The sequence below is a fragment of the Mycteria americana genome, chromosome 7 (assembly GCF_035582795.1).
Source record: "Mycteria americana isolate JAX WOST 10 ecotype Jacksonville Zoo and Gardens chromosome 7, USCA_MyAme_1.0, whole genome shotgun sequence".
Taxonomy (NCBI): Eukaryota; Metazoa; Chordata; class Aves; order Ciconiiformes; family Ciconiidae; genus Mycteria; species Mycteria americana.
Window position 1 is genome coordinate 2118036 of NC_134371.1, and position 22620 is coordinate 2140655.

The 22620-nt window shown below is 39.2% G+C and overlaps 1 protein-coding gene across 2 annotated transcripts in view; it reads left to right on the plus strand.

Annotated features, from left to right (window-relative positions):
* Nucleotides 1–22620, plus strand: part of LEKR1 (leucine, glutamate and lysine rich 1) — a 67167-nt gene that overhangs the window by 6339 nt on the left and 38208 nt on the right. For both annotated transcript variants that reach the window (XR_012776384.1, XM_075506783.1), the window contains exons 2-5: nucleotides 5184–5398; nucleotides 18116–18235; nucleotides 18864–19039; nucleotides 22431–22616. Coding sequence is in view for 1 of the 2 variants with exons in the window: in XM_075506783.1 (XP_075362898.1) it covers nucleotides 5184–5398; nucleotides 18116–18235; nucleotides 18864–19039; nucleotides 22431–22616 (697 nt within the window). In the remaining variant the exon portion in view is untranslated. The remainder of the gene's footprint in view (nucleotides 1–5183; nucleotides 5399–18115; nucleotides 18236–18863; nucleotides 19040–22430; nucleotides 22617–22620) is intronic.

A 22620-nucleotide genomic window follows, 5' to 3' on the forward strand; every position in this document is an offset into this window, starting at 1 on the left:
TTTGCATATACAGCAGACGACTCCACTTTCTTCCTAGAATATCTATTGTGTGGTTTCAGTAATGACTTCTTCTTGTGTAATAGGGGTTGCCTAGTTTGCCAGGAGAGGGACAAACGTGAGAGAAATGAAAGTAGTATGGGAGAGGAGGAATAAAACAAAAAGAAAGTAGATTCAGATAATAAGGTAGAATCAAGTAGAGGTAGAATAAAACAATTAATATACAGAAATAATGTAAAAGCACCCAGCTGCATCATAATGATTTTTTTTTTTTCTTGAGTTTTATGTATTGTTCTGCTACAAGTGTAGTTTGGATAAATACAGGGTTGTTTGTTGTTTGCCCAGTCCTTGCTAAAGCAGTCTCAGTCCTGACAGAGCGACTGGGGAGGGAGCAAGAGCTGGTACTGCGGCGTGACGTGCCGGAGGAGCACTGGGTGGTGGAAGGAGGATGGCGAGTGCTGCAGTTCCCTTAGGCTCTCCCTCCCCTGCACTGTAAAATTAATGTGCAAGGGGTGCATCTGTGTTCATGGCTCTATGTTTTTATTTCAGCGGTGCACAGAAACATATTCAAAGCTTTTTAAAAGAATCTCATTAATTGTGGACTTAAGTTCTGGCTTTTAAGAGTCGTGGCTATTTATTAGCTGCTTGTAACGGACTGTTTCTAGCATAAGTGATCCATATGCTGGATATTGTAATACCAAGGCACTGCTAAGTGAGAAAGTAGATTATTTTTCTTTTAACAAGAATTTAGCTCTTTATCATGGTAGTTTTTGTGGGTAGAATCTGAAATATCAGAGGAGAAAAACAGCCGTGCACAAGCTGACGCTCCCTGTAGCTATTTGGTCAAGGTGAAAGGATATAAATTCCTGTCTTGTCATTCAAAAGGCTAAAAACGGTCCAGACCACCAGAACAATTTTTTTCTTTTTTCTGCTTTTCCTTATAACTTATGCTCTACAGATGCTTACGGTACTGAGTCAGACAGATGTAATTTGAGTGACTATCCATCTGGGCTCGGTTCTCCACTTGCCCTTGGTAGCTAAAGAAATCTATGTAACCATGGAATAATATTCGTTCTTCCAAAACCGAAGGCAGCTCTGAGTTGAAACTACTCCCACCGATGCGGTAGTGGAACAGCTGCTGGGATCACAGCTAGAAATGCTACCTTGCGATACGGTTTGTCCTGGACGTAGCTCTTGCCCTTTCTTTATAGCATCTGGTGTAATGTGTATCAGAACTGCAGCTCAAAATCTTAGGGATCAAATATCTTCTTAGTTCAAGCACTTTGTCCTCAGTGAGTTTGTTTTTCTCTTTATGTTGTTATTGTGCACGCAGTACCGTTGTGCTAGCTCAAATAGCAGGGGGTTTTAGGATCCCTCTGTTACCTTTTCAAGTTCTGGTTGCCCTGGGTTTCCCTGTCCAGGCTGACCAAAACCACAATACTAAAAGTACCTTCTGTTTGTTTTCTTTTATTCCTAGTTGATTTTTTTTTTTCTATTCACTGCTTATTCTCACTGCTAAGGACATACGCAGTCCCCTTTCTAGTTAGAGCTCTGACAGTTTCCTTTTCTATTCATTCCAAACTCTGCTTTTCCCCTGATTTTTTTTCTGCTTTGCATTTGAGAAGATGACAACAGTCTTTTTGATCAAATGTAAATAGTGAAATATGGGATCTGAAAACATAAATCATTGGGTATGTAATACATATTCTTAGTGGTTACTCAGCGATAATATTCCAGAAAAGGTAGCTTTGTAACCATAAGAACTCATAAAAATTTGTTTCCTACAGACTTTTGTGTAATGGTCGATCAACTTTGGTGTCTAAGATACAAGGTCTAATGGAATCTTTTCTCCTGGACAGACCATTTATAATGCGCTCTCCTATGGGGATTATCTGATATCTGATAAGGACTCTGCTCACACTCCAGAGTTTTCTTGAGCGGGGAACTTAGGAAGTCTTTATCGCCTACCTGGTTGTCTGAAACTCTGAGACACTTAAAAATTTCTGCCCTCAGTGTCAGAATTGGTTATAAATGACCAAACATTCTGGTTCACAAATTATTGAAGGGTGACAACAGAGAAATACACACATAGACGAAATAATGTTATTTCTCTTGGAAACTGCAAAACCCAAACCCATTTTGTTTGTAAGTAGTCTTCAAAGCTATAAAATGCTTTCTGGCTCTGACCTTTAAATTGGTGTAGCCCTAAGATAGCTTTGTCATTATTTTGGCCGAATGAAATCGGCGTCTACAGCTTGACAGCATTTCTCTGTACCTGTCTGTGTGAAGCTTCAGTAGCTTCTGAAAAATGTGCAACCAGCTCAGGAATTTCAGGGGGTATTTTAAGTATCAGTGAGGAGAACTCAGGTTGTGATGTTGACAATGCAAGAGAGAGGGGGGGAGAAAAAAAAACAAAAAAAGATAAAGTCCTGCTTGTGACTTGACAGCTATGGGCATGAGAGAGGAACCTGGGACTTAGGGTGAGAATTCAGATGAGGATGCCCCTTGCTCTGCCTACTTCAGGCCTTGCTCTTTGGAGCGATTCACTTTCAACTGGGTCCTGTTAATTTTCTAGGCATATTGGGCACACGTGTGCTGGGTTTAAATTAGTTAGCTTGCTTATTGGTGTTAATGTGCTGCAGCCTGGAATTTAGTTTGGGCTAGCTTGCCTGGTGAGCATCACTCAACCCATGCCAAATTCATTAGTGGTATTAGGAAACTGCTACTTATACTACAGATAGATATTTTAAAAGTAGTTCAATCTACATACAGTATATTGCGGTGGTTGCGGGGTAATTGTGCATGTACGGAAGCAAGGTTCTGATTAAAAGACAGAACTTTCTTTCCTTACTGCAGTAATATAAAGCCCTCGGGCTTTCCTGTGATTTTTTTTGACTATGTAGCAAATACATTAAAAATCCAATCTGGTCTGAAGTCCTTTAAAGTTTTTACTTCACCTGAGGCATGGACGTGAAGAAGAACAGGACCTATTTCCCACTAAGTGCAGGTAGATAATATTTATTGGTCTATTACTTCATTTATTTTTAAGTTCAGTAACAAAATTGAATTTGAAAACTTTTTAGTTTTAGTACTTGCAAAAAACATTTTCAGTTCAGGACCCCAGTTGTGTTGTTTTGTTTTTAATCCTAGTACCCAGTGAAATTTCTGTAACTCTTTATTTGAAAGACAGCAGCAGTGGTGCTGCACGGGAGCACAATGTTCTTTTTGGGATAAGAGCCCCCCTCCTGTGCTCCTTATAACGGCTCATTTTGTCCTTTTTCAATATAGTAATTTTAGTGCTTTGGAACTTTATGGTAGTTATCCTGAATAACAGTTTCGTATTTCCAAGCACAGTTTGCAGCTGCCAGGAAAAATAAACTTGCATTTTCAGCTCATTCAAAGCAACTGTAACCAGGGGTATTTTAAACTGGGGCCAAACTAAGAAATTGGAAAATAAAGCTTGGCCTGGTACTTCCAGGGCATCCTGAAATATAATTTTTATCAAGAAATATTTGAAGTGCTAACGATTATTGACTCATGGGATAATGAGTCTTTAGCTTACAATTTTTGAAAGCTGTTTTCTTTCATCTAAGTATGATTTCTTTCACTTTATCCCAATGTCTCAAAAAGTCTTTTTTTTTTCTGTAACATAAGGGATTCTTACATTCTTAAACTGTTTGCAGTTTTCCAGCTTTCTGATTTTCATAAGTCACTGTGTTAAAATCCTTGTAACAGTTGATCATTGCAAGAAAGGTTAAAGTGTGTTTTAAGCTTGCAGTATGCAAACACACAACTGCGCTTCCAGCTGCCACCCACTTTCCATCTTTCAAGTCTCCAAGCTTACCAATACGTTTTTATATTTGTTGCTTTGAGGATGTCTCTTTAGCTGTCTTATGGGTGTCCTCTGATGTAGTCTTAATTCTAACCAACTCCTCTCAAATGCATTTATGCTGTGACCCAAGAACAGGGTAAAACCTGTCGTGTTCAGGGCTCCGCATGTGATCTGTGCTGGTAAGCAGATGCTTACGTGTCCCCTGCTGAAGTGTCAGACCTTCTTGGGTTGGTCTGGCTGATGTATTTACTCGATATCCATTGCTTGTGCAGGTTCAGTTCTGCATCACTTGTAAACTGAGCATTTTTTTCTGGAAGTGAAAATGATTAAAATACGCAGGAATAACTGATCTACTGGGTAATAAGTGCGTATCAAAGTGAGAGCACATCTATCTGTTCATATTTACGAAGCCTTCCTTACTGCAAAGCTTAATCATTTGATGACTTTACAAAAGGATGTTTCTCAACGTCAGTTGTTAGGACGAGAGGAAATGGCCTCAAGTTGCATCAGGAGAGGTTTAGGTTGGATATTAGGAAAAATTTCCATTGGAACAGGCTGCCCAGAGCGGTGGTGGAGTCACCATCCCTGGAGGAGTTCAAAAAATGTGTAGACGTGGCGCGTTGGGTTTAGTAGGCATGGAGGTGTTGCGTTGACGGTTGGACTAGATGATCCTCAAGGTCTTTTCCAACCTTAATGATTCTATGATTCAATTTAAGAAATGGTCTTTCAATTAGATGTGCATTATGTACTCTGTATTTTTGTAACCAGTGATGAATACTTCATACCTAGTAAATGGGTTACATTTTCCACAACACTCAAGTGCCATGGACACTACATCATAATAATTAGTCCCTTACTCATTTGAATTATTTTTGTAAAGATTGCTGGATTACATCATTCTATTCACTTTCCACTTTTCATATTGCCTACTTCAAGTGGATATGAGTTGTCAAAAAACCACAGTAAATAACATTTTTCTGGCTCAGGCGATCCAAATTCATTAAGGAGATAATTTTGTAAAACACAGCATTTTATTTTAAATTAATACATCAAACATAATTCAGAGGTACTTCAGTTTAGAATTCCAGCAGGAGTTCCCACATAGTAAATTGCGTAGTTGATATATCTTGTGAAGTTTCCAGTAAGTGAAACTACTGCTATAGCTTGATTTCATTTTGCTAATGTAGAATCTTGTCTTTATTATTTGTTAAAGCAATAACATCATCTGATCATAAATGCTCCAGAGCAGTAAATGGCTTAAACTATACAGATTTATTCTTCAGTGTCATTCAGGGTTTTTTTTTTTGTTCAACTTGTTTCTTACAAACAATCTTACAATTTTATCTTTTTCTAGATGTCCCGGGATGAGACAGTGTGTAAATACTGTGGAGTCAGCTATTTGATACTTCATGAATTTAAGGTGATGGAAGAAAAAGTAAAAGCAATGGAAAAGGAGATTAAATTTTATGAAGGAAGTATAGAACGGGAAAAAGGCCTTCAAGCAGAATTGCAGTCTCTTTACCAAGACCTTGAACGCCATCGAGCTGACGGTGAATCACAAACAGAAAGGTCAGAGCATATTATCTAGTCTGATGTTATTTTCATGTATGTGTATTAGGTAATTTCATTCCAAAGAAGTTTAAAATACAAATAAGATTTGTCTTTCTTTTATCAGGTGTAACGTGTATACTGTAATACTTAATTTAAATGATCTTTCATAGTATTCTCTGGAAGCAAGTTTCCTTGACAGTTTAGAAACAGTCAAGATATTTGAAGTGGAAGAAAGGCCAGAAGGCATTTCAGAGGTATTTCTCCTGCACACACTCCCAAAGGGAAATGATCAAATATTTCATCTTATCATTTTGTCATAAAATTGTAATATTTTAAATGAAATTCCACAGTATTGGAAGTTTCCCAGTTCTGAAATTGTTACTTATTGTCTCATAGTAACATGGTAAAGAATTACCAGCGTTCTTACCCGGAGAAACTTAGAGTTCATTCTCTGAAGGGATGATCACACAATACTAAAGCAATTACGAAAGTCTTGGGTACAGCTTGTGACGTTGTTCCTCAGAAACAGGAGTTTGCAAGTGCTTACTGGCAGGTATGTAAAGGTCCCAGTTAAAGGGGGAGTTTTGTACTCTCACAAACTCCAGTAGTTAACAATAGACCTCAGAGCCACACTTATATTTTTAGGACACAATGATTAGAACCGTTAAGTGTGTGCTCTTTCAGCTCATACTTAGAGGCTTTTGTTGTGTTCTTCTTCTTTATCACATCTTGATAACTTTAAACTTAGAACAGGAAGTCATACCTTGAAAATATTTGTCCTTTTGATGGGCCTACAGCACGGCTTTGGTTCCTAAACCTGCAGATCGGTACACCAAACATAAAAGTTCATTTTGGGGTAGACATGAGAAAACAATGCATAAAAGGAAAGTTTCAAAGACTTTTTGCCCCTCTGCCCTTCTTTCATTCATCGTTTCTAGTATTTTCCTATTCTTTGGGTTTGCAGTAGAGGGTGCAAAGGTAGCTATACCCAAACTAGCTTTAAAATAGATGGCTGATTCACGTACTGTACGTGGCGTTACTGCGGCAGTCCAGACAGCAGCAGTGGCCGCAGAACCTGGTGTCCACCTGTGTTAGGTTTTGTGTCACCATAATGAGAGTGCCATCAGGTTCTCAACCATGAACTTCAAGCTAGCTTGTTAGCTTCGGTTTGTCCATCCTCAGCAGTTCTTTATAATGTATAAAGAACTTGGACTGAGAGGGAAATTGCTGTCGTCGATATGAACATTTTATGATATAACTAGCATTATGGGTGGGGTTTGTAGTCTTATTTTTGCTCTAGGATTTCTGGACTGATATTTCTGGTTCCTAATTAACCTTCTGTTGCTTTATGCTGTGTTACGACACCATGACAATGTAAGAAATTTCGTAATAACAAATTGTATCTTTTCTGCGCTGTTCTGTGAAAGAAATACAAGTGTTTTGGCCTCTTCCAGACCTGAAGCTCTGAAGAACTGCCTTTCCTTTTCTTCCTCTTGTCTTCTACGCTTCATAGTCAGATTTAACATGGATACTATGTGCTGGTTTTCTGTATCCTAACTTTCTATCCTCATATTTTGGAATCTATCGTTATATTCCACTGATTGCTTACAGTAGGACTATAAACATTGATATTTATAGTTGGCTAATAAAAGATCCTTTAAAAATGCAGTTGCTAAAGTTGACTACTGATAGAATAATGTGGTACAAACAAGGGCAGCAGGAACTTCTTGGTAATTTCTTGCTCATTTGAATCAATCTGTTTGTCAGAAGCTTTCTGTAAGAATGAGATTATGATTTTAATTATCAGCTCAGTCATTTTGATTCTGAAGAAACACCCAATAGGGGTGTTTCTTGCATGACTGACTCATACCTAGTAGCAAGTGATCTAGAACTGATAACATGGGGCATTTTGAGTATTAAGGTACTCTCAAGAGACTGGGCGGGAATGCTTTGGAAACATTACAGAAGAAACAACTACAGCTTATCTATAGGTGAAGTGCTCAAATCTTTTTTTTTTTTTTTTTTTTCCCTCCCCGAATCACTCAAATACTGTTAAGAATGTAACATTACTATTAATGGATTTAGTTAGGCTTGTGCTTGGTAATATTACGCGTAAAAGATTCATTTTAAAATACAAGTTCACACAAAGTTGAACAAAACGCATATATCTTGTCGATCACTCTACTCGTATTGTTTCTTGCGATATTTTTTCATTGGAACTGAACATCCTCCGCCTCCCCAATATTCAATGTTTTCTTTGGTTTAACATTGTATTTTTGAAGAGTGCCTTTGCTCCTCGTTCCTCTAACGACTCTGGGTGGCAGTTATGGTGGCAGCATTCAGTGTGTTAGCAAATGGAGCGACAGCACATTCTTCTTGTTGAGGATCATTTGCCAGAGGTAAACTTAAAATTTTCATTTAGCTGACTTTTTGTAGTAAAGCTGGAACAGTTAATAAAAATTTTATCTCTGCATTTTTTTCCCCTAAGGCTCAACTTGATTTAAAACCTGCTGAAATCAAGTGGAATACTTTCAGTAGGCTTTCATTCAGGCCATAAATCAAGTATTGTGCCTTGTTAAGTAACTTGTCTAAATATTCCTTATCTCCTCTTCGCTATCCTGGGCCTCTCTTGTTACCTTGTGCTGTTGGCATAAACTAACTATTCAACATACTGTCTTCTGGTTCTTACAAGTCATTCCTCCCAAACTGCAAATGTTTGTCAGAAGCCAAATATGCCTTTTTTTTTTTTTTTTTTTTTTTTTTTTTTAATCTCTGGTAGACCAAGAGATTTAATCTTTCTTGTTAGATGCAGACTGTTTCATTTTTATATTCCTTTTAGGTTAACGTATTGCTATTGTTTGTACCTGTGGTTAACCTTGAAAGCCACCTAGGAACCTGAGCTTTTGCAGAAATTACCTACCTACCCTTTGGGACTTTGTCAGAAGAAGGGGAAGTAACCATCATGCAGTTAACGATACTGATTTGATTTAGCTATTCAAGTCTTAGTCTTATTCCATGTTAAAATCACGTTAATTCCAGAATACTTGCGTGAGAGCTATTCCTGAAGGGCTGTGGCTAGCTTGAAATAGCAATGCCAGTCAATACACGTGCCGGCTTGAGGTCGGCTGTGCAGCTGGTACTGCGTTGTGGTCTGTGCTGCTGGCTCTTCTTCTGCGAGATACTGGCTGCCGTCTGCAAGAGCAATGATTCATGCTTAGTTAAGCTGAAATGCTGGTGTGGCGCTTGACTAACCATTTTTGGTCTGTTACCTATTTAAACGTATTAGGAACAGGCAGTTTCATTGGGGGCTTACTTCTCCAATTCATTGGAGATACAAGTATGATTGGATTTAGCCATGTCTCTGTGTGGGACCCCCCAGATTCCCGGAGTCCCTAGAGCTGAGTTTATTAACAGGTTTTCTCTGGCAGCGTCTTTTGACACTTGTGACACTGCATGAGGGGTACGCTGTATTTGTGGTGTGAATTTTGATAATTCTCGCAATATCCAATATAAGAAATGTAAAATAGATTTAAATACTAAAGATGCTTTTTACAGGTATAGCAGTGCTGAAGAGCATGAGCGTGACAAGGAGAAGAAAAATGTGATGATGTTTAGATATTGAAGAGGTGTATAGATATCACTTAGCAAGTCCTGTGTCAAAGATCCCTTGTAAATGGATTCCTGAAAACCTTTTTACAAATCTAGCAGGAGGAGTTACTTCTTGATTACTACCATGAGACTTATGCTCCTGAGTCACGCATGTAGATGTTGAAAATTTTATCCATAAATAACAAAATCTTAAAGATAATGTAAACCTAACATTTTAACTTGGGGAAACTGTAGTTTTCCACATTTGTGCTTTTTTTGTGTGTGTTTTCTTGAGTTCGTTAGTTCCTACCACAATGGCAAAACTTAATACCATGGAAAATGCTTTGTTGGTGAATTTGCCTAAAATAAATCTTCCTTTTTGCAACATGATTGCTTAGGAAAGCAACAGCAACTCCCTGGCTTGGTAAAGTCTAAACTTGTAATAAAACCCTAAAGTGACTGGGCAGTGATAACAGCACACTGCTCTACCCTTAGCTACCAACCTACGCAGCAGTCTGGTAGAAATGACGTGTGGTTTCTTGTCCTACGAGACTGAAAATACTGGAAATGGGGAGTGGTACATGCTTTAAGAACTGTGTCAGCATTTTAAAAATAGGTTTTGAAGGGAAAGAACACAAGGCAAAAAGGTCACTTTAATAGACTTTTTTTTTTTTAATATGTCCGTTTCTGTTGAATATTTAGTGATAAAGTGGAGTTGAGTTGGTGTAAAAAATCACTGAGAGCCAAATCTGGATGAAATAAAGAAAGAGGTAAAGAACTAACCTCTCTCTTCTGAATTTGGTTTAGGGCATGCAATAGGTTATTCTTCTTATATACCATCATATGCGGGTAACTCGGGAGATCGCACATCTTTTGACTGTTTTAGAAAGCATGACTAGTGAACAAAACGTTATAACCACTGCAGCACTGTAATGCATTTTCAGAATTATATTGGTGTATCATCTAACACATGAGAAGAAATCGGTTCATAAAGTAGTAAGTGAGCGTTCTTCGTCACGCTACAGATGTTCTGTGCGAGTCTCAGGCGTGCGCTCCTTCAGCGGCTGCTTGGAAGAGACAAGTAAACACAGCAAGCTGCCAAGAGGTATCAGCTGGCCATGGCATGCAGCGAGTCCCCGGGTTTCACACTCATCGTTTCCCAGCAAAAGGAAATAATGTAACGGTTTCTCATTGCAGGGAGAATATAGAGCACATAAGTGCTGGAATTTTTCTGGCTCTTTATGCATTTAATTCTGCTTTTAGGTAGCTCAAGTTGCGGTGTTTAGAAGTGCGCAAGAGCTGGCTTGTACTTGGAAGTGCCCTCTGTGTGTGAGTTTTCTGAGGAGAGGCTATGAAGTTTCCTAAGAAATAGTGCCTTCAACTTTTTTATTGAATCTGTTCTGTAAATAACATAACAGTACATACTTCTCTAATTAGCTTCATGATAATTTTAGGGTGTACTTATTAACCAGGAAAAAGCAGAATTTTGTATAATGCCAAAGTGTTTCAATATGTTCTTTTTAATAGTTGCAAACTGATCTGTGTATTTTGCCCTGATGGTGTCATCGTGATGGCTCAGGCTTGTGCAGAGGGCCAGCAAAAGGCCTGACAGGGCTTGTGGGACGCTCTGTACAGCAGTGAACTTCACTTTTATACTTAAAAAAAAGCACTGACAAATCTTGTCACCGTCTCAGAAAGCCAATCAGCACAGTGCCTTGGGGAAATAGTCTCTTGCCGTTAGATTCTTACGTAAAGTATGTTGAAGCCAGCGTCTTCCCAATAGGAGACGTGCTTTTTCCTACTGACCGGCGATAGCTCAATCCCACTCTTGATATATTAAAATTGTGGTTGTTCTAATTTTGACAAGGTTTTTTCTATTAATATGATTAAGTGCCAAGATTGATTATTAATAAGTGAGACAAATTTGTTCACAGAGATAGTTTAGAAGAGTGATTCATGAGGTTCAAAACTCTGCCGTAATGCTCAACCTTCTCCCAAATTCCTGATAAGGAATTTTGTTTTGCCAGAAGAAAGTTCATTTTATCTGGAGGAGGCTGAAACAGCAGTCAGTGGAAAACGCAAAAGGCAACACGAAATCGGCATTTTTGCTTCCGTGCATACTTTTCATGTATATTTCGTTAAAAATATTTTCATATTTAATAGGTAAAGTTAAAATTTAAAGTTGCATTTAAAAAGTTATCACAGTTCTTGGCATCTGAGAACGGTGCCACGTAATGCAAAAATGGCCTTGAGAGGTGTTTACTGACTTTCTTGTCAGTAAACAAGAGCTTGCTTGCTCCAGCAAAGGTTCCGCAGAAGTCTACGGGTGCCTCCACGACCAGCTAACTTTTCTCAGGAAAGTAAAAGTAGTTCCTCTCCTTCAGTGCAGGTTTTTGCGTTAGGCGTGTATTTTCAGTTCTTTCTCTGCTTATTGTTTGAACAGTTTATATGCTACAGTTCTCGAGGTTTTCTACTTTCAGTGCTCACAAGCATCTGCAATTAGAGGGACTAGTTCCTCTGTGATACCCTCGCGTGGTTCCAACGCTGAGTCCCTGCACAGCATCAGGTACAACGGCAAAGGCCATATTTACCCGTTTACTAGGAAGAGATCAACAGTATAACTTAACTCATTGTGGACAGCACAATTGCATATGAGAGATTAAAGTAGTGCTTAGATATTATTTTAGTGTAACCTGGCTATGATATTCATAAATTGTCAGAGAATTGAATTTGTGTTTAATATCCTGTATTGCATAGTAGATATAAGAAAATGGTGTGATGCTCATTTGTTTAGTTTTTTTTCCTTTCCTCTAATAGGGGAAATAGTTTTGGTGGTTTTTTTTTCCTAATAGGGTTTTTTCCTTTCCCCTAATTGTTCACACTATAAGCTCAAGTTAAAACTTTCAATTGCTTGGGTATAGTGAGTTACTATCCATTTTGTGACCGCTGGTTAAAAGCGAGAATGCAAGAATGACCCATCAAGTTTTTAATAAAATAATGTTTTGCGCCTCTCTTTACCTCCACTTTATAATTCAATGTGAGATTTGTAAGCTTAATCTGCAGTTGTAAAATTATTCTGGGCATAACTGCAAAGCCTTAAACAGTTTCATTCAGTCCACACCCAGACAGCATGTCTCGCTGAAATCCCCAGGGGTTCTGCTTTATTATCTTTCGGAGTGAAATGTGAAAGCTTTGTGGTTATTTACTGAAGAAGGTTAATATGTTGTGTGCATGTGCATACAGGACAAGCTGTTATGTTCTGGAGTTCTCTATGGTCACATAGCAATGACACTTGGATGGGACCAGAGGGTGAACTCTGGCTGATCCTTCAATACTGAGACACCTATTTTCTTTTCTGGTTTTGACTTCCTCTTGCACTTGACTCTGCTTTTAAGACTGCAAAACGGGACGGTGGCTACCCAGAGGAAAATCTGGGGTAAGCTCTTTTGACCATGGCTGCGTTCTCAAGGATTCTCTAGTAAAGGGAAGAGGTGAGTATGGGATGGATGAAGGTCGCTTGCTGCTCTAGATCACTGGGCTCTGTGGATTTGGAGGTCAGGGAGCCTCTCATCGAGGGAAGATACGGAAAAAGAGTTTTCATGTTTGGCAAGAACGAAGTAGTGAAAAGATGAGCTTGCTCGGATTGTGACTCTTTTAGAATTCAGAGGGAAAATTTATTTTCAGCTGGCTTTCAAAGATGTAATAATGTATGTAACAGCGTTGGCTTAATCAGCAAGACACTTGCCTAGTTTGAAAAAAATCCAGACACATAAAATGAAATATATTTATATGAAGTTAGGGAAACACAATATATTGTCTTACTTCATATAATTATATGCTCTCTGCTGTACCTGCAAATGTAGAAACTAAGAAGATTTCTGCTTGGGAAGTATACTCAAACATACACCTTGGGAAACTTCTGTTTGAATTTGCTGATGCAAATTTGTAGTATAAGTAAAAAGTCACCTATAAATTTGCCTTGGCACCATTTCTTTTTATGCAATTATCAAATCATTCATAACAGTAATCTCTTTTTTTTTTTTTTTTTTTAACTGAATCAGTATAATTCCCCTGACTTCTAAGCAGTTGTTCCTGAGTTACACTGCTCTGACAGTACTGAGTATGACTGCTATGGCTGCGACTGTGTAAACTGTAATTACTGTAGATGAAATTGGTAGCTGGATTGGTAGCTCTGGGAAATTACATCCTGGGTTTCTTCAAAGGTAAATTTTGAAGTGGTTGTGACAAGGCAGTCGTCTTTCTATCATTGTTTTCCAGACCTGTTCCAGAGATTTACCGTTGCTGGAGCAAAAATTATCCCAGCTGTCTTTACAATACCTTTTATATTTCTGCTGAGATAATAAAGAAAGATAATAATTAATGCAAGATTTGAAATGACTGTCAGCCTACATGAGACTTGATAGAGACCTTCACAAAGATCCTCTTGATTGGTTGTCAGAGATAATTTTCATTTGCTGTCAAACGGCCGTATGCTAACCTGCAATCAAGAGGTGAATGATTCCGTAGCACACATGAAAACTATTAAATAGTCTTGTCTTAACTGGAAGAGTCTGTGCTGAACAGAATATTAAAAAAGACAGTTATGAAGAAGTTTGTGGATGATAGTATGTGTAGTGAGTTTCGGACTGTGCAGTTTTATATGTATTCTGTGCCACATTTATGAATGAATACTCTGCTGCTTCAGAGGGATGCACACTGACTTGTCTATTGGAAGGAAAGCAACATGCTGAAATGAAAACGAGCAACTACTGGCTCTGAGCAGGTCCGAGAGTTTCATGGAGCTGAACATACTGTAGTGAAACTTTTTTCATTGACAGCATGTTCCAGCCTCCTCCGTGCATACTGTCCCTGCGGACTCCAGGCAACTAGGGATGCAATTGCTCGTTCGGGCTTAAATGGGTCCTACCGGGACTCGTAAAGGGGCTGTGTGCCGCGTAGCCTGCAATGACAGGGTTATTGCTTCAGATCTTAACTTCTGTGAAACGCAATGTCTTCAGTTCCAACAGCCATGGTAATTGCTCTTGTCATTACTTTTAGGACAATGAGTATATTTGTTTGCTGGCAAGAATCCCTTGCAAACACTTCTTTATTTTCTCATGCTATTCTTTTCATTGTCAGCACTAGTAGTTAACGTGTTATAATTCAACTCCCGCTCTGGGCAGGCGTCTCCGGTATTCACTAAGAAAGTATGCTGGCTGCCAAGATAGGATGTTAATTTTCACAGTTGATGTGAACTATAGGACGGAGGACAAGATCACTATTTTCTCACGATTCTCTCTTCGTGACAGCATTTAACGATCCATTGAACATTTTCCTTTGTGCTAGATATCACCAAAATAACATGTTTCTTTTTCTTCCTTCTTATGGTGATGATAGTTGATGGAGTGCAACTGTCTTGCCTTCTCCAGCTGTTCTTTTGTGTGCGAATGGCCAGAACATACTGATAGTGTCCCTTTGCACTCGGAGGCTGCAATTCTGTGCTGACCTCGTTATATCAGATCTCAGGAATGGAAAGAGTAAGAAAATGTGTCTGTACTTATTTGCAAGTTTCCTTTTGAAACCAAAAGATCTTCAAATACTGCCCATTCTGGAATGAGTAAGAATAGACAATGAGCATCCAGTTTTCCATGGATCCCAAAGTTTTGATTTGCTATTGTTCAATGATAATCACTGCTTTTTTTGCTCAAGATACCTATACAGTTAACAGAATATATCATCTGCAAAAGTAGATTTGAATTATGTGACTGTTAAGGGGATGGTCATTTCCTCGTTAGTCAGTGACACCAATCTGATTCTGCTCCCAAATGCAGGCAAACAGATTTTATTCTCTCCCCTCCTGCCCTCCACCTCCAAAAAATTTTCAGGTAGGTATGGGTAAATTTTCCTAGCAAGGTAATGCCAGAGATTTCTTCAATTTTTTTATAAATTTTATCTCTCCCCCCCCCCCCCCCCCCCCCCCAGTGATCACAGTTGAGCCCAAACAACTTGGTTTTTAACTACCAGATGTTCCATTGGCAGAGCTCTACAGATCCGAGTTTCTTTATCAGGACTAATTTTTTTTAATTTGCATTTTGGTGCAAATGTGTTACAGATGATCTGTCTGATAACAGTAACTAATGCACATTAATATTATGGCTAAATTCTTATATTTTTCTTTACTATAAATAATTCTCATTTTCTTTTGCTTTTTAAAATGGAAGCAAAGGGTAATGTAATGCTTCTGCCATCCTTTGGTTTTGTAAAATACTTGTAGTTTCAAATATTATTTATTTACTCGTGACAATGAGTCACCAGTAGACAAATAGATCATCTACTCTGCTTGCAGTAGCTCAACAGTAAGTGTTGAAAGCTTACAAAGGGACTGGTTTTTAACAGTTGCATATCATAGTAGTTGTACTTTCGGGGACAGAAGAATGTATTAGAATGGTTAGCTAACAGAAAAGAAAAAAGTTTTATTGTAAACTGGTGGTGATGTGCTATGTGGTATTCTTTGTGCGCCTGTAACACAGGAAGGGAATTGGATTCAACTGTCTGTTATCCCCATACGGTTCCATTCATTTCGTTACAATTATGGGAATAAGTTGTTGGAAGAACAGTGTTTAAAATGTATTTATTTACACTACAATAGCTGCGCTTGCAAAATAAACAGGTCAGAACCGCTGCTGTAATGAAAAATTTTAGAGGCAAAGAAAAACTTGCAGGTCAGCCGGCTGCTCCTTTGGACTGGGCGGCTGTGTCTGCTGTGGCTTAGCCCAGCACGAAGGTGGGTCGTATCCTGAGCAGGCAGGAGCCCAGCCTGTGCAGCTGTGCCCAGCTGTGCAGCGATGGAAAGCTCCCTGTGCTTCCCAGGGGCCTCCCTCCTCCTCCTCTCCTGTGAGCAGCTGGTGACGGTAAAAGAAATACTGGTCGGTTGTCCTGTGTCTTGTCTTATGTATGGGGCTGTTTGTTTTTTTTTTTTCAAAATACATGTACAAAACTTAAAGCGATTAAAATGAGAAGATTGTTCAGATGTTAGCAAATGTGCCGAACAGCCACCCTGAGCAGGCAGCATCTCTGCGCGCTCCCAGGTGACTGCAGGGATCGTGCCCGACCGCAGCCTCCGCCGCAGCTGGTGTGGGAATGGGCTGAGCCGGCTGCGGAGCAGGCGGTCCGGCTGCCGACTGCAAGAGCGAGGCTGTGAGAGTGGGAAATCCCATAAATGGGGAAAGCCCCCACCGGATCAGGCTCATCTGATGAGGCGTCTGGTTTTGTTCCCCCTTTTTCTGGGCGGGAAGTGCTGTGGAGACAGAGCAAAGCCCCTGCGAGCGGCGGTGCCCCTTCTCCCCGGCTGGGTGATGCTGCTGCGCAGCCGAGGCAGCGGCTGTCTGCTGGCTGTGAAACAAGCCGTTAGTCCGCAGTGGTGAAAGAATGTTTTTTCCCCACTTTATACTTATTAGACATCTTGAGTTGAATATTCTGGTACATAACCTTGAGCACGTATCATCTGTCTCTGACCGCTTTTCCCCCAGGGCAGATATTCTACCTCTGCAATATCATAATCTCGTTTAAAGGAGTATAATTGAAGCACAGATGTGACAAACGTTAATTTGCATTTTTAACACAATGTATTTGTGAGTTCTGATAACAGTAAGCTTTTCTTTCCCAGTCCCAGATTTAGGATCTTTTTTGGTGGCAGATTTGCAGTAGAATGCTGAAAGTTGTCACCCGCACCATAATTTAAAAATCCGTTACGTGCTGTTGTGATGAAGCACACTCCATACCTCGGAGAAGGAAGCATGAAAAGACTTCAGTCTACTCAAGGCAATACTTACGGAGGGTGTTGTGCCAGTGTCTCCTTCGGTCCTGTTCTGTAAGATGACTGCTTGTAGGCGTCCCGAGGGGCGTTAGGAGAGGGAGGGGGTCCCTTTGGCAGGACCCCCACAGCCGGCCAGGATTTGTCAGGGAGAGCCACCAAATCACAGCCTTCCCACTCTGTCTTGTGGTCAACAGTGTTCTGGGCCCGAAAGCTGCTGGGTGGTTTTTTTCTGAAAGGAAAGGGGGGAAGTAAAGAAAATAAACGCATGTTCTCTCTGGCATGTTGTGGGTCAGGCTGGGAACGTGGAAACCTAGCTCTAGTCTAGAACCTCCTGCTGTCTCCTTAAGCCTTCCTTAAGAAAAATGTAAGAAAATAATCTTAGTACCTTGATATTTTTGATGATTTTGATGCTAATGTCATCGCTTGAGTACATAGATGTAACATCTGGTGGAAACATTTTTTGTGAAAAGTTTCTCTTTAGCTCTTTAAAATGCCATTGTCAAGCAACAGAGGCCTAAATTCCAGTTGGTGTAAACATAATGGAGAGGAATATATTTTACATGTGTATTTTTTTATTATTATTTGCTGAGCACTGTTAATTAATTCAGCAGTGCAGAAGTACAGTTCCTTGAACATGAGTGTGAAACTCAGGGCAAAGGGAAACGAGAGTGACTAATTGGGATTCACCTTTGCAAATGTCTGAAATGAAGAAACAGATAAACAATCTGAATGTAAAAAGATTACGGTAACAGTAACCAAATATTTAGTATTTGCTGGTGGTTGACTTTAGACAATTTCCCTTCAGCTTAGGTGAGCTCTCCATTAGCCTTTCCTGCACGTCCGTGCAGTTGTGTGTCGAACCTACGCAGCTTGTTGGGGTGCCTTGGGTCTCCCTGCTGGGACAGGCTACCTGCCTTTGAGGTATTGTAGCCCCTGAGCTCGGTACCCAAGTGGAACTTAAAACTGAGATTTTCATCGTCACGTTTGTTTTTTGGAGGATGAATGAGTACTGTGTTGCACCTGTGAATGAACGCTGGATTCGTAAGATATTTATATAGCATTGCATACGAGCTGATATTGGGCATATACCTTTCCACATTATTTTACAAATATATTATGAGTATTACTTTGAAAGAGTTGCTCAAGTGGCTCATAGGGTAGCTGGAAGATTGAATTCTCTCCATTTGGAGATCTGACACCTCGGTCTGAAATACGTGATTATCATCTTTGAAAAGGCTTGCAGTATGTTTTTAATTTAAAGCTGAAACAAAAGTTAGAGGTCAGTTAGTAGTGCAAATAATACTTTCTGATTATTTTATTTACATCTGTAGAATAAAAAACCTAACAGTGGAACTTAAAAACAAGCAAGACGAATTAAAAACTGTGAAAGAAGATTTGCGGTATTTCCAAGAGGAAAAGGAAGCTGCCTATAAGCAATCACAAGTGCTCAGGTAAGAACCCAAAAAGAAATGCCGATGTTGTGGCTCCTGTGAACATGTACAATCAGTTGAGAGGATTCAGTGGAGGTGCAGGTGCAGGGACAATGCTGGGAGCGAGAAGAGTGTTTATAACTCTCTTGTATGGCCTAGTGAGGTGCTGTAGTGTTAGCAAATGTAACCGGAAAATATCACTGTTGATTGCTGATGTTAGTAGCAACAGGGTAAGTTCTTCACAAATTTAAAAGTATTAATTAACGCTTAAAAGCAAGTGTGTACCACTTGCTTGTAATGCATTGGAAATACAGTATTTCTTACATATATTGTTTATAAAGAGTCAACATAAGCTTGGACATATAGTCATTTAAACATGATTACTCAGTAAAAAGTGATTGCACAATTGTCTGTACAGTTTTCTTCGTTTATACGTATAAGTTCTAAATCAACATTTAGAAGGGAGAAACTTATTATAAATATATTAAATACATAGCATATTTCATACACTACATTATTGTAACTCAATATAGTATAAATTATCATATAACAGAACAGTAGTTATCAAGTTTACTTTAGTTCCCAAGTTTACTAATAGTATTTTGTCATTTTAAAAATGTCCATCTGGTATTATTTTTCTGTCTTGCAGAAATACATTGGAACACCATTGCTCAACTCTGAACAAGGCTGTCTCACTGTTTCCTTTTATTAGAAGCGAACTAGACAGTATTAAAGAAGTCATCTCCAGTAACCTAGAGAACTGGGCTGCCGTGAAGGAAGAAATTTTTCTACAAATAAAAACCGTTAGCAAAGAAGCTTTGACAGGTAAATCATCTTGCAATAATTTGGGGCAAGATAAAAATATTTTTTGGTAGTTGACTGTAACACAGTAAATTAAAAGGTAAAATTAATTAGATAATTTCTAATTCTGACATTAACTTGTCCAGATCCAAAGTATTAGAAGACCCTCTCTACTGCTGTGGCACCATGCAAACTGAGTTGAACTCGGTCCACTTCCTACCGGACTGGTGTGCTGGACCAGTTGTTCAGTTAGCCAAGTCAGACTGAAATGGAAGTCATAAAATACCTACCATGATTTGAAACATAAATAAATAATATACTTGAGTATATGAATATGATTGCAACACAAAGACTTGGAGATATTTCATTTGCCTTGTGTCTGCTCTTGCCAGTTTTTCACACACGCTCGCGTACACAGGCGATACTATAGGCAATGGTATAATATCCTTTTGTGGAGCTGCTTGAGGGTCCTGCAGTGCTTCCTCCCCATCCCATGGGCAGGCTGCGCCTCTTCCCTTGAGCAACCTACTGGCGTACGCATGCGGTTGCCTCGAATGCGTGAGCCACTGCATACGAGCAAACCTGCACCCAACATGTAGCGACTACTCCCTCCTTCCGTTTCTGAATAAGAACAAGTAATACTCAAATACAGCTGTCTTTATCTGAGGGGTCTTTGGGATTGAAAGGGGCATGGAGCAGCCCATGGGCTGAGAATAATTCACTTGGCCCACAGCCTGCTTCCTGCTCAAACAAGGGCAGCCTTCAGCAAAAGAGAAGCTGGGAGCAAGTCACAACCGATGGCTTGTTCGTGAAGGTCGTGCCCAGCCCTCAGGCTGGCGGTCAGACTTGAAAACTCAGATTTATCCTTGAATACCGTTTTTGCTCTGTCTCAGTTAAGGGATTAGTTTTGCTGAAAAAAGTGTGCAGTAGTGTAATTACAGATTGTACCATCCAGAGCATCCAAACAGCCCTTATGTTGACCTTTGCAACTTTAGCGGTCTTTGGACATAATTTTCATATACATATTCCTTATAGTTTTTGTGTGCTCTGCGTGTATGAGTTGATGAGCTGCTATTTGCTCTGGAGGTTAGTTTTATCAGGGTTATAAAGTAGCAAAGAAGTAGGTGAGCTGATGTCATGCTTTCTGTCCTTGTGGGAAGGAATATAAGGGCATGGTGGGCGATGCGCATCTCCCAAATCACTCTGCTGGTGAAACCCTGTGAACTCCAGTGCAAATTCACAGCTTAAGTGAAACCTGCCTGCGCGGAGCAGCTCAGAAAATATGTAGCTTCATTTTAAATAATAGCTCCCCAGTAGCCTATGCTTCCTGTGAAATTAGAAGTAATTTTTAATGTTTTCAATGATTGCTTTGTTCAGACTGGGAAGAAATAAGTGGGGCAGCTGTGCCACAGGAGCGAGTAGGCACGCATCCCACTGGGACAGCGCCTGGGTCCCACCAGAGAGTTTGGGGCGTCCCGAGCGCGGGCAGCAGAGAGCCCAGAAGGGAGGAGGGCTTTTGCCTGCTGAACGTGAGCGTGACTGGAAAATCACTCTTTAGTATTCAGTTTTTGTAAGAACAATTAATTTAAATGTCAGTGTCAATCTCGCGCATTTTGATTCATGACTTCATCTCCTAATTAGACTGAGCACAGAAAGTCTTGTACGTCCCTAAGGATTCCTCTTTTCCTGTGCTTATTCTCTGCCTACTTCTAGATAATAACAGGAGTGTGAGCATGCGTTTCTGCACAGATCTTCAGGTTCAGAGAGATTCATAACATTTTAAGGCTTCTTTTCTGGAGTATCTCTTGTTTTATTTGTTGCAATACTGCAAATATATGGAATATTGAAGCAGAAGTGCAGCCTTTCAGGTTCTTTTAGTGATTATATGTACCATTATACATGCTATGTGTCCCCAACTGCATTCAACAATATCCCCTTGAGAACAGTGCCACAATGTGAATATTATATACATCCTTCAATCTAGCTTTCCAAATCAAAGCAATTTAGTCACACATAATTTTTTTTTTTTTTGGCCTGTGAGTGCTATTCAAAAGCTTTTATGTTCTGTTTTATCAGTCACTCATTAACAATGTATGGTAACATAGTAATATATAGTAATTTTTTTTTTAATTTTGCCTTACTGTTTTTGCAACAAGATTTTCAGAACTTGTTTTCCATTCAGATTTTGAGAAGAAAAATGTTACATGAGGTGCTAGTCTTTATGCCTAGACCAGTTTGCTTGGTTAGTTTGCAAACAGCTTATAAAAGCCCTTGTATATGTACATTATTTAGCCTTGGTTAATTAATGGCAAGTAGGAAGAAGTATAAGAACTTAAAGTCTTTTGGTATTTGCATCATTTAGTCTAACAATAAATTGATTGAAGTGTGGAGTAGTTGGGAAAGATTGTAGGTAATGAAAATATTTGCACCACAGAAAGAATTTAAAATTTGCACATGGGCAGCATGTAAAACATATGTAATAGCTGACTTGACAATAGAATTAGACTTAATCTAACTTGAACATTGTCATTATTAATGTAAATAAAAGTTATATAAGTTCTTTGGACAACTGAACGTTTAGGGATGTAGTTGGAGAAGGCATAGAAAAGAATTGCAACTACTTTTGGAAATGTTCAAATGCACTCATCAAGGATAACTGAACCCGGGGAAAAAAATATGACAATGTAGGAGATCCACTAGACTCCACCCATGATTTACTTATTTACCTTGCAGTAAAAACTACCTGGGAAACTTCCTTGGGAGCGCTGCTCTTCCATGTTGAAGAGCTGATGAAAGATAGTGACAAAGCCTGCCTTTTATATAATGAAGATGCACTTTGTGATTAACAGCAGTAGTCACCTAAAGAGTGAGAAAATAAAATGCAATACACATGCCCAAACATCTTCTGAACCAAAAGTTTCAAACTGAGCTTTAGCAGAGGCTAACTCCCTTGATATCTTCTCAAATTAATTTCAGAATGAGTCTGCAGTTGTTTTTGTATGTCAGCAATGGTTTGTGTATCTTCTTAAGAGAAAAAGCTTGGATTCAAATATTTCTGTCGCCTACTGTTATTTCATTTGGAATATATATGTGTGTTTTAATTTGATTTTGGGATCTTAGAGGAAATGCATATTATTGCTTTAGAATAAAATTTGTATTATTTGTCAATAATATGTGTTTGGCTAAGTACAAGTTATTTGTGTAAAGAGAGATTGCAGAAGGCACTTCTTTTGACCCTCTGCATTCTCAGCAGAAGCATTGCTAATGTACGGGGCTGACACTGAGCCATACCCAAACTAGGGTCACAGAATGCTAGAGTCCTGAGGTTGTAAATCAGGTGTAATACTTTTTAGTGAAGAAGGTAAATTTGACAACTGTCTATATGATTTTTTTTTTTTTTTTCCCCCCTCCTCAGAAATACCCAAATTGAATCAAAGATTAGCAAAATCCCAGAGAGAGAATGAATGTCTCCAAGAAAAGGTAAAACATCTGACGCTGGTGGCCGACATGGTTGAGCTGAAAACTCAACAGCTTCAAACTTCACTTCAGCAAGGGAATGAGCTACAAAGTAGGTGCCGTGAACTGCAAAAGGAAACATTAGGTAA